This window comes from Bubalus bubalis, chromosome 12 (genome assembly GCF_019923935.1).
Source record: "Bubalus bubalis isolate 160015118507 breed Murrah chromosome 12, NDDB_SH_1, whole genome shotgun sequence".
Taxonomy (NCBI): Eukaryota; Metazoa; Chordata; class Mammalia; order Artiodactyla; family Bovidae; genus Bubalus; species Bubalus bubalis.
Genome location: NC_059168.1, coordinates 59,433,174 through 59,450,902, shown reverse-complemented (window position 1 = coordinate 59,450,902; position 17,729 = coordinate 59,433,174). Strand labels below are relative to the sequence as shown.

The window sequence follows — 17,729 nt, the reverse complement described above, 5'->3', positions numbered from 1 at the left end:
GATAACAGTATATGGTCTTCTAAAATTTTCTCTGTGCTGCAGGGTCTGCAAACAGCAAACCAAAACAGTCCTGTTGGTTCAAGCCCTCAGTCCTCATACAGCGTTAACCCATGTTTTTAAAATAGGTGCTTATTTAAAAGTCTTTTAAAACAAATTTTTCCTAGGATTCCAGTGGTGCATTTTATCAGTTTAATGAATTTTAGTTCAAAAGTTCCTTCTCAGGTGTACAAACTTTTTCAAACTGAAGAAAATTGATTATTATAATATCCTTAATAGAAACCTTTGTATTTGTTTATGTTTTCCTCTAAAAGTTAATGTTGGTGCTAAATAATTTATATAAATACTTTTTGGGTGGCAAGTAAAGAATCTAGGAAACAATTAAATATTCAAAAACTGAGAGCTGGTTTAAAAAAATTATATAGAAATTTTCAAGCAAATCCTTGTATAGTATCATACAGTTTCAGGTGCTTAATGTGCTTAGTGCTACTCCTAATTAAAAATTGCCTAACATTTATAAAATGAAAATATAAAGTAATTATTATGTTTATTCTTTATGTTAAAAGAGTAAATAAAAATGTCATTTTAAAAGATTGCTGTTTCTAATTTAAAATTGCCTAAACATTTATAAAATGAAAATATAAAGTAATTATTGCACTTATATATTCCTTATAATTAAAAGAGTAAATAAAAATGTCTTTTTCAAAGGATTTTCTTTTTAAAAAGAGATAAGGTTATAATCTTAACAGTGGTTCTCAACCAGAAATGATTTTGTTTCTCTGAGAACATTAGGTAATTCCTGGAGACATTTTTGATTATCACAGCTTAAGGGAGAAGGCAATGTTATTGGCATATAGTAGGTAGAAGATTGCCAGACATTGGTAGTACACCAGATAACTCCCTCATTACTTAAGAATTATCAGGCTCCAAAAGATTGATTACTCTTTTGCTCATAGAAGGTGAACATTGGATCACATCTTGGAAATCAAGTACATTTATTTGCTTACTTGCCCTTTTATTCCAGAATTGCTGATTAGTTTAGACATTGATATTTTTTTTTTCCTTAAATACATTGAGGTACCCTGGATCCTGTCTTCAACTGAAAATCAGTTAGAAAATTAATATTTAGTGTCATGCTTAATTGCCTGTCTCCTTTGACATATTAATCTTTATTATTCATTTTATGTTTTTAGCAGTCATGGAATCCGCTCTCAAAGTTGTTAGGCTGGTTAACATATATTTACTGCAATACAGTTCTCTCTTTGAAAAATCTTTCCTAATACCTTTTTTCTTCCTTTGAAAATAGGATTGACAGCTTGCTGTTTCACTTACCGGATTAATTTGTTTCTTTAAATTCCTCCTGTCTTTGCTACTCCCCAGTCCTCCCTCCGTCTTGTTAAAAAAAAAAAAAAACAAAAAAAAAACAAACCCTATAATATTCTTAATGGGCCTTTTTTTTTTTTTTTTTGTAATTTTTCTTGGAAACTAATTTTTAAGACACTCAACTATATTTACACATTTGAGTTGGATTCATTATCATGAATCCAAACTTAAATATAATGTTGTAGAGTAAACTGTAGTGTATTGGACCCTTTTGTGGGCTCTTTCATTTTGTAAAATAGCAAAAACTTCTGTAACATTAAAATAGTTTAAAATGATATCCTTCCTCGATGTGGTTTTTGTGTTCTAGGTTTGCATATCATCTCAGACAGTGGCAAATTGAAGGCACGGGTATTAGTAGTCATTTGAAAGCACTGAGTGACAAACAGTCCCTGCCGCTAAGGGTTGTTTGCCAGCCAGCTGGACTTCCTGACAAGGTAGTTACATAGTTTTAGTTTCCAAATTAATAACATTTCCCAGTTCAAATATATGTTCTTTTTGTATTTTTAAATTGGTTGCATCTCATATTTCAGATGACTATTGAAATGTATCCTAGTGACCAGGTAGCAGATCTTAGGGCTGAAGTAACTCATTGGTATGAAAATTTACAGAAAGAACAAATAAATCAACAAGCTCAGCTTCAGGAGTTTGGTCAAAGCAGCCGAAAAGGAGAGTTTCCTGGTAAGTCCATCAGTTCAAATTTTTCTATTTTCTAGGTTCTATCATATATAGACTTCAAACCTTTACTTCTTTAAATAAAGACTATGAGCCATGTTCATGACTCCTGCCCTCCCATCCTAGGTATGGTGCCATCAATTCTTAGGCAAGAGTTAATAGTTATCTTTTTCATTTTTTTTTTAAAGATGTTATTTGCAAACACTTGTACTCATTATTCTCAAAAAAAAAAAAAAAAAGATCCGCTTTTGTAGGTTATTTGATAAGCAGTGTGGGAATTAATAAGTTTGTGTCCATACACCACCTAGAATCCAACTTTAAAAGTGAAAGTGTTAGTCACTTTAAGTCGTGTCTGACTCATTGCAACTCCATGGACTGTAGCCTGCCAGGCTCCTCTGTCCTTGGGATTTTCCAGGCAAGAATACTGGAGTGGGTTGCTTCTCTAAGTACCCAGTTTTACTCAGTAGTTTTTTGGTGTTGTTTTTTTTTTTTTTTTTTTTTTTCTTTTGCTATTTTGGTATATTTTTTGAAGCGTATGAAAACAATACTCATTGAATTCCCACCTATGCATCTCCCCTTCCCTCAAAAAAAGTATCATATTAAGAAATTTTCATGTGGGCCTGAAAGGTGTATTTGATTACTCCCTTTTAGTGTCTTTACATAGCACATAAAATAGGGGCTATTCAGAGGAGCAACCAGAAAAGCTGTTATGTTTTACTTACAGGTTAAAGGTCTGAATGATAATAGGCTAAATAGATATTTTAAAATGCCTACCTGGTAATGTCACTTTGATTGATAACATTAGCGGAAGAAAATCTTGAAGTTTTAAAAGCTTCTTTTTAAGACTTTTAACCTGCCTGTGAGCAGATAATTCTTTCGTCTCTTTTAGTAAGGAGCCAACAGTTTTACTACACTGTGCTCAAGATGAAATCATATGTACATTTTAAATATATCAGATCTTAAACTGTTTTTAAATAATTAGTGAGTATTCTTGATAGAGGAATAGATGCTGAAAATCTCCCTTCTAATCCTATCTCTAAATCTCCCCATTTCCCTTCTCCTGAGGCAGATTTTCTTAGATATTTTTCAAGAGATAACAAGATATTTATTGACCCTTGAGTTATATGGGGCTTAGGAACACCAACCCTCTGCACAATCAAAAATCCATGTATAATTTATGATTGGCTCTTCATACCCACTGTTCTTGCATATCTATAGTTCTGCATCTGGATTCCATCAGCTGAGAATCAGGTAGTACTCTAGTATTTACTGTTGAAAAAGGCCTGCATATAAATGGATCTGCATAGTTCAAACCTTTGTTGTTCAGGTGTCAGCTATGTACTTAAAACACAAGTATAGCAGCATTCAGTTTATACTCTTCTATCCCTTGTTCATTGTGCTTATTATCTTAGAGAACATTCCATATAGTTAAATATAGAAAGTTACCTCATTCTTTTTACGATCTATATTGTCTGTAGTATGGTGGTACCATGATTTATTTTACCTATTCTCTATTAAGGGATATTTAGGTAGTTTCTCTTCTTTTGATTTTATAGTGTTATACAGAGTATTCTTAATACATACATTATCTGACAGGAGTTGGCTAAATATCTAGTTATGGAATTTTCAGATCAAAAAGTATATTTTTGTTACATTGCAATGTATATAAAGAGAATATGAAATGAGTAATAATAAAATGAACCACCAATGCACCTACCACCGAGAATAAGGACTAGAACATTATTAGAAACTAGTTGTGTGTCCCTCCCTGATAGCATCATTTCCTCTTCTCCTTAACACTATCTTGATTTTTTTTTGTAATATTCTTTATAGTTTTACCTCCAGTGTATCTATTCCTAAAGGATGTATTTAGTTCTGTGAAACATAAGCACAGAGAAACTTGATGGATAAAGGAAAAGGGAGTATGTTCTTGTTAGGCAAAGGGTCACAGAAAATGCAAGCTAAAGAAGGTATACTTTCATCTCTTTAGTAAGAAGTCAAAGTGTTAGTCGCTCAGTCCTGTCTAACTCTTTGCAACCCCATGGACTGTAGCCTGCCAGGCTCCTTTGTCCATGGAATTCTCCAGGCAAGAATACTGGAGTGGGTAGCCATTCCCTTCTCTAGGGGGGCTTTCCAACCCAGGAATTGTATCCAGATCTCTTGCATTGCAGGCAGGTTCTTTACTGTCTGGAGCCACCAGGGAATCCCAAAAGATGTATTATAAAGCCTCATCGAAGGTTATCAGTGGGAAAGTTCTCAAGTTTAGGTCTTGGCACGGTGAAGACATATCTTAGTGCTATGATGTTGAGAAGATGCTGAAATACTCAACAGAATAGTCTTTTCTTTTTCTGATCTTTTTATTCAAAATGAAATTTCTTCTCTTTGATGATAGGACTTGAAGGTTAGAGTAGAAACTTGACAGTCCGAGTAGAGATAAAGATTCTGGGCCCAGTTCACTTTTGCATTCTTTCCTTAGAGAAAATATTGTGAAAGTAGCAGAGATTTGGTCTTTTGGCCCTCAGGAATACGTTTTTCTAGTGACACTTGATCCTATTGATTGTTTTCCACATCTGACTCACAGTAGTGGGCTCTCCGTTATCATCCTCCTTGTAATTCTTGTCTTTCTCATGTGTTGACTATTCTGTTTTCAATATCCCATACCTTCCTTATTGGTTCACTTTTTTTAATTTGACTGGAATATAGTGCAAATTATCCAGTAACTTCTTGAGAGATTCTTTGAATGATCGAAAATATATTTCTGATACTTTAAATGATAATTTGGCTGAGTATAGAATTCTAGGTCAGAAATAATTTTGTTTCAGAATTTTAGAGATATTAATGCACTTCATGGTTCTGTTGCTGTTTCAAATTTTGAAGCCATTTTGATTTCTGGTAGTTTTTACACATCCTGTTAATATTTTTTCCCCTTTTCCAGAGCTTATTGAACCTTCTTGTGCCTATTTTACAATACTATGCCTGAGTATGGATCTATTTTCAGCAACTGTTATTGGTACTTTATATTCAGAGGTCCCTTTTAGTTTGGCAACTTGTATCTTTTAGTTTGGGGAAATTTTCTTGAGTTACTGATTTTCTGTGTCCTATATTATCATTTCTTTCTAGAAATTCTTTACATGTTTCATTTCTTGGACTATTTCTAATTTATTTGTCTTTTCTTTTCTATGTTTCATTTCTTTGAGTCTTAGCTTTCTTAGATATATTTTCAACTTTATTTTGAAGTTTTTTTGAGTTTTTCATTTTTGCAGTGGTGCTTTTCATATCTGACATCTCTCTCTTTTTTTTTGTCCTCAGCATACTCCTGATATCTTAACGTATTTTTTTGAGAATATTGATGTGTTTTCCCTTAATCATTGGATCTTTAAAAATCCAGAGTGATGGTGTGTGCATTTTAATTAGAATGTTTAGCTAATTACCAATTATTTTCTGTTAACCTTATTTCATCTTTTACCTTATATATATATATATATACACTACTCTGGCATTCTTCATTCCTTTTGTGTAGATTGAGAAATTTCCACTTATCTTTCTTCTTCTTTCTGATAAATTTCGCTTAAAAATGTTTATATTGCAGATCTAGTAATTTTCTCAAGCTTTTATTGTTTGAATAAAAAGTTTGTTTTGCCTTCATTTTTGAAAGAAATTTTCACTGGATATAGATTTCTAGGTAAAGAAATTCTTTTCAGAACTTTGTAAAAAATTGCCAGTTATTATTTGGCTTGCAGAATTTCTGACTAAAAGTGTGTCATTTTTCTTATCTTATATACAGTATGTCTTTCTAACTGTGCTTGGTTTTAAATATGTTTCTTTAACGTTGATTTTCAGCAGTGTGATTATTAATATGCCTTGTTATGTTCATGCAGTTTGGATTTAGTTCAGCTTCTTAGGCCTGTGTATTTGTAATATTTATCAAATTTGAAAAAGATTAGCAGTTATATGTTTTTAAGAAAAATTTGCCCCCTTAGTCTCATCATAATTTCTGGACCTCTGATGAAGTTTAGCAGTGTTAGTGCCTCATAGATCACTGAGGTGCTGTTTTTCCTTTCCCTTTTCTCTTTCTTTTTGTTCTCTTTCTAGCCCTTACTTCACTCTTCTCTTTTCCTTCGTCAGGTGTTGATCTTGTTCCTCTGCCAAATCAGTGTAAATAAGATATAGATTATAATTCTGTGTCTGCTTTAGGATTTATCTTTTTCAGGTCTTGATGGTTACTGTAAGTTCATTTGATTGCCAGCTTGCAAACCTGTATTATCTATTCCCTTTTTTCTCTGTCAGATAGTTGTAGAATTATAAAAATTTACTTCATTGCAGTTCCAGAGGCTTAAAATTAGATGAATGTTGTTTACCATAGCATCATAACCTAAGAATTTTTAAGATTTCTTGTTTCCTTTTCTTGTTCCTTCCTTGTTTGTTGTTTCCAATTTGTTGCATTAAGATATTGAATTTTTAAAAGATAGCAAATTTTTTCAGAACTGTTAAGGAATAAGCAATTCTTAGGTTAAAAATCCTCTTAAAAGTAGTAGAAGATAGAAAGCTGCTCAGTTAACTCTAAAAACCAATTTACCAATTATAATTAAAGGGTGTACACAATGTATAAGCCTAACTTACATATCAAATAGAAACCTGAATCCTAAATAAAGTACTAGCCATCTTAGTTGTATTTTGGAATGAAGTCATGCATGCTTAGGGTATTTAGAAGGAAAGAGGAAGCAAATCAACTCCATATTATCTTAGCAATCCAACACAACTAAGGATATTTTATCAACTGTTGTAAAAAGATCAAGTTATAGATTGTATTAGATTATCTCAATAACATAGAAATTTAATAAAAATCTACCAAAGTATTAAAGGTTTAGTATAGAATTTCTGTTCCATGTAGTAGCTCATGTTTTTCTTAAGCATTTACTTTCTGCTAAATAACTGATTTACATAAAACAGTATCAGAAGAAGGAACTCAGTGATGATTTGCAAGTCATATGATGATAAATAGGAAGCTAAAGATATCAAGTACTTTGAAACAATTTTTTAAACATTATTTAGGGTACTTTTTTTTTTTTTTTTTTTTGGTCATGTGGCTTGTGGAATCTCCCAAAACAGGAATTGAACCCAGGGCCACAGCAGTGAAAGCACTGGATCCTAGCCACTAGACTGCTAGGAAAGTCCTTAGTTAGGGTACTCTTCATTACTGTGTTTGTGTAATATACGAGAATAAAACTTTCTGAGATATATGAATGAACACCTGAATAAGTGATTATACCTAGCATTTCTGTGTACAAAATATTGTAGAGATTCTAAGTTAATTTCTTTCTTAATATATTTTACTTAAATCTGAATGAAGTTGTACTTTAAATTGGATGAAACTACTCTGAATAATAAACTGTGTGAAGAAACAAAACAATATCTATTATAAGTTCTGAGAGGTTAAAAGGATAATAGATGAATTTTAATATTAACTAATATACATTTAAAAACTACAACATTATGATCTCTTAAAGTGTTGTGAAATAAATCACAATAGGTAACAAAGAAATATTCTTTGGGCAGAAAGAAAAACTCTGTTTCTGTCTAATAATCAGGATGAATTTAAAGTCTTTTTTTACACACACATGCGTGTGCACACACCCAATAAACTATAGGGATATTCAGAAGATACAGGATTGAATATTCATCAAACCACTGGGAGGACCAGGGTTTCTAGGTTTAGAAATGGCAAGAAGGCTAAGAATCTTAGATTTAGCTACACAACAATTAGCAATTGTGCTGCACAGTAATTATACTTAAGGAAAATAATTGAAATGAATCTTACTAGAGGAACCCACTTTCCTTACCAGAAATATTTTCTGATAGAATTTTCTGGAGTGGAAGGAAAATGTATTTTTAAAATGTTGTATGTCATTATGGAAAGCAGTAGTCCTGCTTCATTCATTACTGAAAGTAGTTGTTTTTATGCCTATCCAGTGGAATTTTCCTACTTTAAGTTAATAAAATTTAACAATACTTAAGTTTATTCATCAGCTGTTTCATCATTTTACTTAATTTTCTTCCTCTATCAAGCATTTTCTTTAAATTTTTTTTCATGGATTAAACAGTGATTTGAATACCTGCTGTTCTAATGTTGGGAATACATACATACATGCTTTGTGGAACTTATTTTTTTTTTTTAATGAGAGACAAATATCATATCAGATACTAATAAGTGTTATAAAAAATGACAAAGCAGAGTAAGGGGTTAAGAGTAAGATGCAGCTCTTTAGATTTAGGATGAAGGCCTTTTAGAGCTCACATTTTGTGAAAAACTTGAATTGTGGAAATGATCCATATGAATTTCTGGGGTGGAGCAGATCTTGAGATGGGAACATACTGGTGCTTTAAAGAAAGAACATGCTTGGGCAACTAAAGCATATTTTGGTATGGATGATGGTGGGACATGGAGATGTAGGCAGCAAAGAGGACTTATGCATTCTAGAAATGAATTGTCTCAGTCTATTGAGATCATTGAATTTACTGTAATGTAGAAGGTTGTAGCTTATCTTTTTTCATTTCATGCCAGAACTTTATGTGTGTCCTATATTCTATTTTATTTTGTTTTGTTGGGTAATAATCGGGAAGAGAGAACTGGATCATTTTAAATACATGCTGATAACTTGTGAACTAAAGCATTAATGAATCTGAGTCTCACATATTGCTGAGGGGAAATGCTGTAGGTTCTCAGAAAGCTCTGTAGTGTTTTTTTAATTGTAAATTTTTCATATTATTAAGCAAGCAGAAATTGATCTAATTAGACTGGTGCTAAAGGAGGATTTTCTTAGACTTTCTAACTGCCTAAGGCTAACCTCGGACAATAGCAAATTATGCAGGAAGCATGCTTAGCACCGTTTCCACTTTGCTGAAGAATTATATTTAAGCTTAATGTTCAGTGGAATTAATTGCTATAACCATGTATTCATGTTGGCAGATAAATTAACTTTTATAAAAAGTTGACTTTGATTTTCTGCTGTTTTTTAAGGAGGCCTTATGGGACCTGTCAGGATGATTTCTTCTGGACATGAATTAACAACAGATTATGATGAAAAAGCACTTCATGAGCTTGGTTTTAAGGATATGCAGGTAAACATAAGTGTGGTTTGAGTTTTAATTATCTTTTGACTTACAGTCAGTAGTTGTTTAGTTGAGGTATAGTTCAAAATCAGTGTTCACTTTTGTTAAAATTGTAAGGGAGGTTATTTTCTACATCACAGATTTATTAAACCAAAAACTTAATATGTCTGACTCTATGTTGATCCCCTGTTGCTCCTGTTTTTATAGATGGTATTCGTATCTCTGGGTGCACCAAGGAGAGAACGGAAAGGGGAAGGTGTTCAGCTGCCAGCATCTTGCCTACCACCCCCTCAAAAGGACAACATTCCAATGCTTTTGCTCTTACAAGAACCTCATTTAACTACTCTTTTTGATTTATTAGAGATGCTCGCATCATTTAAACCACCTTCAGGAAAAATGGCAGTCGAAGATAGTGAGGTGACTATATCATTTTATTTTCACAAAATCTTGTTTTGTCTTTGTTGAGAGGAAAATAATGTTCTCAGTAATCTCTTAAATGTCAATAAAACCAAAGAATCCATTTATTAATTCATTAAGTATTTAAGTGCCTAATATCCCAGGCATGTTGTTTTAAGTACTATTATACAAGGATTAAAATAGACACAGTTTCAGCCTTCATTGAGTCCAGTGGGGAAGATGGATAATTGCCATGCCTAACAGTTTCAAGTAAACTAACAGATAAACAGTTTTAGGTAGACATAGTTGCCATGACTTGACATTAGAGACTGGTGATAGACAAAACCCATGAAATTAAAAGATGTTTGCTCCTTGGAAGAAAAGCTATGACAAACCTAGTTAGCACATTAAAAAGCAGAGACATCACTTTGCCAACAAATGTCCATATAGTCAAAGTACGGTTTTTCCAGTAGTCATGTATGGATGTGAGAGTTGGACCATAGAGAAGGCTGAGCACTAAAGACTTGATGCTTTCGAACTGTGGCGCTGGAGAAGAGTCTTGAGAGTCCCTCGGACAGCAAGGAGATCAAACCAGTCAATCCTAAAGGAAATGAGCCCTGAATATTCATTGGAAGGACTGATGCTGAAGCTCTGGTACTCTGGCCACTGTGATGTGAAGAGCCGACTGATTGGAAAAGACCCTGATGTTGGGAAAGATTGAGGGCAGGAGGAGAAGTGGGCAGCCGAGGATGAGGTAGTTGATTGACATCACTGTCTCAGTGGACATGAGTTTTGGCAGACTCTGGAAGATTGTGGAGGATGGGGAAGCCTGGTGTGCTGTATCCCATGGGGGTCACAAAAGTCTGACACGACTGAGCAACTGAACAACAACATTTATATATTATTAATGTTTGGTCAAGGAAGGTTTCTCTGAGGGAGACCATATAAACTTCAGCTTTCAAGATGAAAAGGAGGCTACTAAATGAAGAGAATGAAGAATAATTTGGATAGAGCAGACTGATTCCTGAAGCCCTTGATAATAAGGAGTTAGGCAGGTCTGGGAATTGTTTGGGAGCCAGTAAGTAGAGTGAGGAGGGTAGTGGGAGAGTGAAATGAGGGAAATGAAATGAAAAGGTAAACAGCCAAGCTGGCCATTGCAAGCTGTTTCCAGTTCACTCAAAATGGACAGCATTGGAATGGCGTTTGGTTTTGTTTTCAAATTTTATTAATTTATTTATCTGTATTTATTTATTTAGAGTCTTTGTTGGTGAGCATGGGCTTTCTGTAGTTGCAGCAAGCAACTGGGCTGGTCCCTTGTTACAGTGCATGGGCTTCTCATTTCAGTGACTTCTTTTTTTGTGCAGCTTGGGCTCTTAGGGCCCTTGGGCTTCAGTAGTTTTGATACACAAGCTTACTCGCCCTGAGGCATGTGGAATCTTCCCGGACCAGGGATGGAACCCATATCCCTTGCATTGGCAGGAGGATTGTTAATCACTGGCTCACCAGGGAAGTCCACCACTGAAGTATTTTAAGCAGAGGGAGAGACATATATCTTAATTTTTCTTTTAAAGGTAATAGGTTTGTTTGACAGGGATAGAAAAAACAATAAGGAACCTCATGTACTAGCATGGAAGTAGTACACGGAGGAAGAATTGACTTTATTTGGTTAGAAACCAACACAATACTGTAAAACAATTATCCTGCAATAAAAAATAAATAATTAAAAAAAGTTGACTTTAAATACCATCTTTTTTTTTTTTTTTTTTTTTTTTTTTAAATACCATCTTTTTAGTGCTAACTCTCAAACTCACTTCTCCGGACCAAACCTCTTCTCTTGAGTTCCAAACTTAAACATTCAATTGCTTACTTAACACTTTCACTTGATGTCCCACAGGCATCCATTCTCCTTCATTGAAATGGAATCCACCCAGTTCCTCAAGTCAGAAACCTGGACTCCATCTCTTCTTTTCTTCTTCCTGAACCTGAGTCTATCCCTCCTCCTGATCCCGTCTGCCACAACTGATGTTTTGACCTGTTGTCCTCTTAATTTATTTTCACTGCCACCATTCTATTTCAGGGGACCATCTTTCTTGGAAGAATCATCATTTTGAGATTGGCAGACTGGTGCTTTTATGACTTTTCTATATTAGGCTAACAGAGTTCTTTGCTAAGAATGTTAAGTGGCTTCTTTCTACATTTCCACGATGTATTTGCTCATGAATTACCAAATTGAGTCATCTGTTCCTCATAACCTGGTTTCTTTTGTGGTGGCACACTCTTAAATTCCCAAGAAATCCCCTTTTTATTCAACCAGAATAATCTTGATAATAATAGATGTCGTAAACCTCCATTTCGTCACCTTTAAATTTTATGCCATACTTAATAACCTTTTACTTCATGTCAGTGTTGTATGGCTAGTTTAAGAGTAAAAGATAAGTATAAGAACTTCCTGATTTTTTGAGGAGGGTGCTAGTAATCTATGAAGTGTGTTATGGGAGCATAAGGAGGAAACAAAAATTTGAAAAACTGGGAGTGTGATTATGATGTAATTCAAATATAAGGACAGAAAGACAGATTGTAACCCATATTACAAAAGACCTTAAGAGGTTTTTATTTGTATTAAAATGGATTGTTATTATCATGGAAGATTTTAAAGCAACAAAAAGTCACAGAGTTCAGATGTTAGTTTGGAGGATTATGTTAAGAGAAATCAAAGACCAGAGGTAGGCATACCAGTTAGTAGCCCATTGTAATTCACCATGTGAGGCCTAAACCAGAGAGAAAACATTCATTTTGGACAGATAAATTATTGAACATCATGACCAGTATGCAGTTGATGGTGTGGAGTTTCTTTGTTGTACTAGATTGGTTCAGTCTTGAAGACGATTACCAAAAACATAATGGATCTTGACTATTTATGACATTGTGTGGCCTTCTAGTCACAATGTAGATCATAGTCATGTACACTTGGAAGATTTTTATTTTCCCCTCTAGATCATCTGCTGCAGAGTTCAGTCCCTTCCTTGTTTCCCTCCCTCTCCCATTCCTTCTCTTTTTCAAACTGGGTATTTACAAAGGAATGAATTCTCTTTTACTGAAGACCTGTCATTGCCTTGTCTTCAACTAAACTAACAGTATTAACGTGGATGCTTCTCTTTTTTCATTAGGTCTGTGTAAAGCAAAGTTTATCTTGAAATTTCATCTCTAAAATTCTCTTACCTTCAAAGTACATTAGCTTTATACCATTATACAGAAAGAACTGAATTGTTATTTTTTGTAGATATGTAAGGATATTCCTTTGGCATCTTTTAGGCTTAGTGAATACCTCAAAATCATCATGTGACAGCAGCTAGTAGTAGAATAATGAGTACAAACTCATACTCTGGAAAATTCCAAAACCGTATATTTTAGCTTTCATTGCTTGTTTACCTCTTAGGGTTGTTCTTTAGTTAAGAAACAAAAACAAAACACAAAAACCCCAAAACTTGCTTATTTCTTATATTGTTTTTGTTCAGTCACTAAGTTGTGTCCGACTCTTTTTTTCTTAATACTTTTTGCAATATTGTTTAGCATACTGTTATCTTGTACCTTAGATAATTCAAATTTAACAAGTGATAATGGAAAAAAGTAAGTTCTTTAAAAGTGTTTGCTTTTCTTTTATCTCTGCTTGTCTGAGATTGAAATATAAGATATGGATTAGGAACATAAGAGAAACAGGTGTACTCTTTCCCCAAATAGAAGGTCAGGGATTTAATTAACCAGCCTTTTGTCATTCTTGGAATAGTGGCCTGCAAAGAGGAGATAGGTGATAGTCTGATTGAAATTTATTTGGATGATTTCATAAAATATTTTCACTTCTGTTTGAAAAGTTTTTCTAAAAAAAGTGGCCAGAGTTTCAGGTCACTTTTTCCTAGAAAAGTGTTCAGTAACAAGTTGAAAAACCACTGCTTTGACATAACTAACTTGACTGTGTAAAAAATGGTTTATTCTCACTTTAAAGTAAGATTTTAATATATTATCAAACTTGATAGTGATTTGATGCAGATCGAGATTCACATTAATTAAAAAACTGATCTGTTTTGATAAGCAGTTATTCTTATTTTTGTAGAGCTTAAGATGTGAAGAACTTCATCTTCACGCAGAAAACCTTTCCAGGCGTGTATGGGAGCTACTGATGCTTCTTCCTACATGTCCTAACATGTTGATGGCATTCCAGAATATCTCAGATGAACAGGTAAGTTCAGAAAATACTTTTACTTCCCTGGAGGATGATACAGTTTACATTTCTACTGGTAGTATATGAGATTGATTGTTAACCTGTAACCTCAGTAAAATTTTGCCCATTTAATAGGTTAAAAAGTGCCACTTCATTTTAAAGTTCATATATTTAATTATTAGTGAGCTTGTGTAATACGGGCTAAATATAAGGCAAGGATGGTCTCTAAAATTATCTCTGTAAACAGTAAATTTGCCTTTATATTAGTGTTTTTTCATATTACTGTATGTTCTGAATATTGCTTTGTTTTTGACAACAAAAAGTAACGTTTAGAGAAAATACACCAAGGTTTAATGATATTTGCATCAGTGCTTGTTTTGGCTGCTTATACATGACAACTGGTAGAAATAGAGAAAAAGGGAGGCAAAGAAATTTATATTAATATTTCCAGAGGCATGACCTCACATGTATTAAGTATTAATATATCTTTGTAAGATGTCTAATTCAGAGCAGAACACCTATTGAATTAGTTCTGAATTAGTTCAATAGGTGTTCTGTTGGTACTTGCACTAAGTGACCCCTTATTATATAACTTTTAAAAATAATCTTTAATTTTAACAGACATCTTTACAAAGATATATTAATACTTAATACATGTGAGGTCATGCCTCTAGAAATATTAATATATATTAAATTTTTCAGGGCTTCCCTGGTGGCTCAGACTGTAAAGCGTCTGCCTGCAATGCGGGAGACCCGGGTTTGATCCCTAGGTTGGGAAGATCCCCTGGAGAAGGAAATGGCAACCCACTCCAGTACTCTTGCCTGGAAAATTCCATGGACTGAGGAGCCTGATGGGCTACAGTCCATGGGGTTGCAAAGAGTCGGACACGACTGAGCAACTTCACTTTAGGTGATTCTTTATGTGATTTTAAGGTATTCACTTTGAATGCCTTAAAAGTGAAGAAATTGGGCCTAGAAAATGGGAGTTGATGACTCATTGTAGCCCTGTGAATAACATTGTCCAGCATACACACTAAGTGTGAGTAGCACTTATAAATTGAGAGTAGAATAATATTTTAAAGTTTGTGTGTTTGTATATGACTTTTTAAATGGGTAGGTGTCACATAAATATTAAATACACACTGTACTACTGTATCCTTAAAAGTTGACACATTCAATTAGGCTGTGTGTTTTTTATTCAGAAGATGGTAAATTACCTCAACTGTTTTGGAGGATAACAGATATATTTTTTCCTATGCTGCTATTATATATTAATTTTAGCAAAATTTAAGGAATAATTGGTATTTTAAGCATATGGTTAGTTCCAGTGATATAGTTGCCCTTCGTATATGTAATATTTGAGTTTTTATATATAGTGTCAGTTTCTTTAGTCTTCACCACCCTGCCCCGCCCCTGGGTTTGGGGAGGAGGTGTGGTTCTCTTAGTAAGTTGGTTTGAGAAACCTTTTTTCTTTTTTTAATTTAAGAGCAATGATGGACTTAATTGGAAAGAACTGCTCAAAATTAAAAGTGCTCACAAGCTGTTATATGCCCTGGAAATTATTGAAGCACTGGGAAAACCTAACCGAAGAATAAGGAGAGAGTCAACGGTGATTGCACTTCCATTATTATCATCAAATGTTTGTTTTCTCTCTGGAGCAAAATTCCAGAGTACATTATCTTTTAATCCTCCTGCCACCCTTCCTTATTTATTTTTGCCATTCCCACAGGGAAGTTATAGTGATCTCTATCCAGATTCAGATGATTCAAGTGAGGATCAAGTGGAAAACAGTAAAAATTCCTGGAGTTGCAAGGTTTGATTATACATGTTTTACAGTGTCTTGGTGAAAATAATTGATTTCATGTACCAAAAGTAGATACCATAATTATTGTTTTAAAGTAACGTACCATTTAAATAAAGCATGATTTTTAAATTATATATTACTTTAATCACATTAATAAACTGAGGTTGTTTAAGGCCTTGGTGCTTCTGTTTTTAGCACTTTTTTTTTCCTTCATTAGAGTACTGTGTTAGGACATCCCAGTACCTGAAATTAAATGGTTAATGGAATACAAAGTATGTATATAGATTTTTGTAAGAATCTTTTCAAAAAATTCTTGAAAATTAGCTGTTGTTACTTTATTGTATACAAGTTATATTGGTTATTTAAGCCAAAGAATAATTTCCTAAATGAAAGATATGTAGTATTTTACTTACACACACAGACATACACACGCATCCAGTCACTGAATTAAAAAGCAGATTTTACTGCATTATGTAGCTGCTTTCCTCTTACCATACTCTCGCAATTGCTTACAGTTTGTTGCTGCAGGAGGACTTCAACAGTTGTTAGAAATTTTTAATTCTGGAATTCTAGAGCCAAAAGAGCAGGAATCCTGGACTGTGGTAAGTGAAAATTCACCCTTTCAACCAGTTACAGTAGCTGATTGCCACTTCTATAAGCTAAATCCATGAACCACTTGCAAGTGTAACTTTTCCTGCAAACTTCATTGTAGTAAAGGAGTGTGGAGTACAGTAGAAATAAATTTAAGGAAAAATAAGGAATCTGGTGAGCTAATTATGCAGTAAGAGTTCTCAGTGTCAACTCTGTATAAATTTTAAGTGCTGATATTAATGGTGCTGAACTATATAATTCATGAACATTTTTTCTTTAGCTTGGTAAGTTATATATTAATGTTTATATAGTCTTAAAATTTGGGATGATTTTTAGGGAAAACTTAGTTTATGTCTTTAGTTTTTTGAAAATATTCTTTGTTTTGTTTTGACCATTTTTTCCTTTAAGCAGCACTACTCAAAAATATATTTCCAGACCATTTGTGACTGGTCTGCAATGAAATAGGTACAGAATTTGAGAGTAAGCCTTTAGAGATTTTTATAGCAATTGCACATTGATACAGTATTTTTTTAATAGTATTTTACAAAATTATTGATCTTTAACAAAATGGAAGTTTTAGGAAATAGTACTTACTGCTGTTAACTTGAAGAAGCACTGTCCTATAATATTAGGAAAATAAAATTGCTTACTTGTGGAATATTTTAAAATTCATAATGATGGACCAAACTCCGTAATCTAGTTTTGTCTGAAATGGAAGGTATGCTGGTTTCCTGACCTCCAGCAAAGCAGAATAGCATTATCAAACATTGCATTCAAAAATTAATTTCTTAGTACTTGTTTTTTAGAATTACTTTAGAGTCCAGGAGTCAGTTGTTCTTAATTTACTGTCGAGTGCTGCTGCATCCAGTATATTAAAAAAAATATACTTTTTAAGACATGTATTGCTATCTATTAAGATTTTGTTACTCTTACCATTGGTTTCAATACTTCTTTGCCATTTTTATTTTACATATTTTGCTACAGATATTTTCCTTCTTAGAATAAATACCTCTGCAATAGTAATTGTTGTTTTTTGACTTTTAAAACTCGGATGTCTTTTGTTGTGTTTTATTGTTGTGTTTTAGTTTTCTCACTACTCTTTCAGAATTATAAGGTGCCTTTTAGTTCTCAGGCAAAGTGAGAGAATTTAAAAATTTTAGAGTAGTTATATGTTGTTCATAGGACTTTTGCTTAAAAACTTATGTGTTTTCTTTGAATAAAGTTTACAGGTAATCATGTGCTAAAGATTTTCTCTGTTTTGCTTTAAAATTATGGATACTTTTATGAAGTATTAAGAAAAATTTACTACCATATGGCACACATTGTAGCTTGGCAACGCTTGAGATGGCTAGTTTGCCTGAGACATAAATTGCTTTCAGATATCCACTATTCATAATGTATCTCTCAATATATTAAAGAACACTGTGAATAGTCTTAAGATTCACAAACTAAATTTTCATAAAGTCCAATTTTTCTGTTTTTTCTTTTGTTACTTGAGTTTTTGGTATACTCTCCAAGACATCATTGCTAAATACAATGTCATGACCCTTTGGTTCTGTG

At 33.3% G+C, this 17,729-nt stretch overlaps 1 protein-coding gene across 10 annotated transcripts in view; it reads left to right on the top strand.

Annotated features, from left to right (window-relative positions):
• Positions 1–17,729, top strand: part of USP34 (ubiquitin specific peptidase 34) — a 247,390-nt gene that overhangs the window by 145,095 nt on the left and 84,566 nt on the right. For 9 of the 10 annotated variants that reach the window (XM_045162247.1, XM_044926027.2, XM_044926030.2 and 6 more), the window contains 8 exons: positions 1,688–1,814; positions 1,911–2,058; positions 9,071–9,171; positions 9,370–9,579; positions 13,667–13,792; positions 15,261–15,383; positions 15,504–15,587; positions 16,094–16,180. In XM_045162247.1, coding sequence (XP_045018182.1) covers positions 1,688–1,814; positions 1,911–2,058; positions 9,071–9,171; positions 9,370–9,579; positions 13,667–13,792; positions 15,261–15,383; positions 15,504–15,587; positions 16,094–16,180 — 1,006 coding nt within the window. The remainder of the gene's footprint in view (positions 1–1,687; positions 1,815–1,910; positions 2,059–9,070; positions 9,172–9,369; positions 9,580–13,666; positions 13,793–15,260; positions 15,384–15,503; positions 15,588–16,093; positions 16,181–17,729) is intronic. The other variant, XM_044926026.2, reaches the window with a different exon arrangement.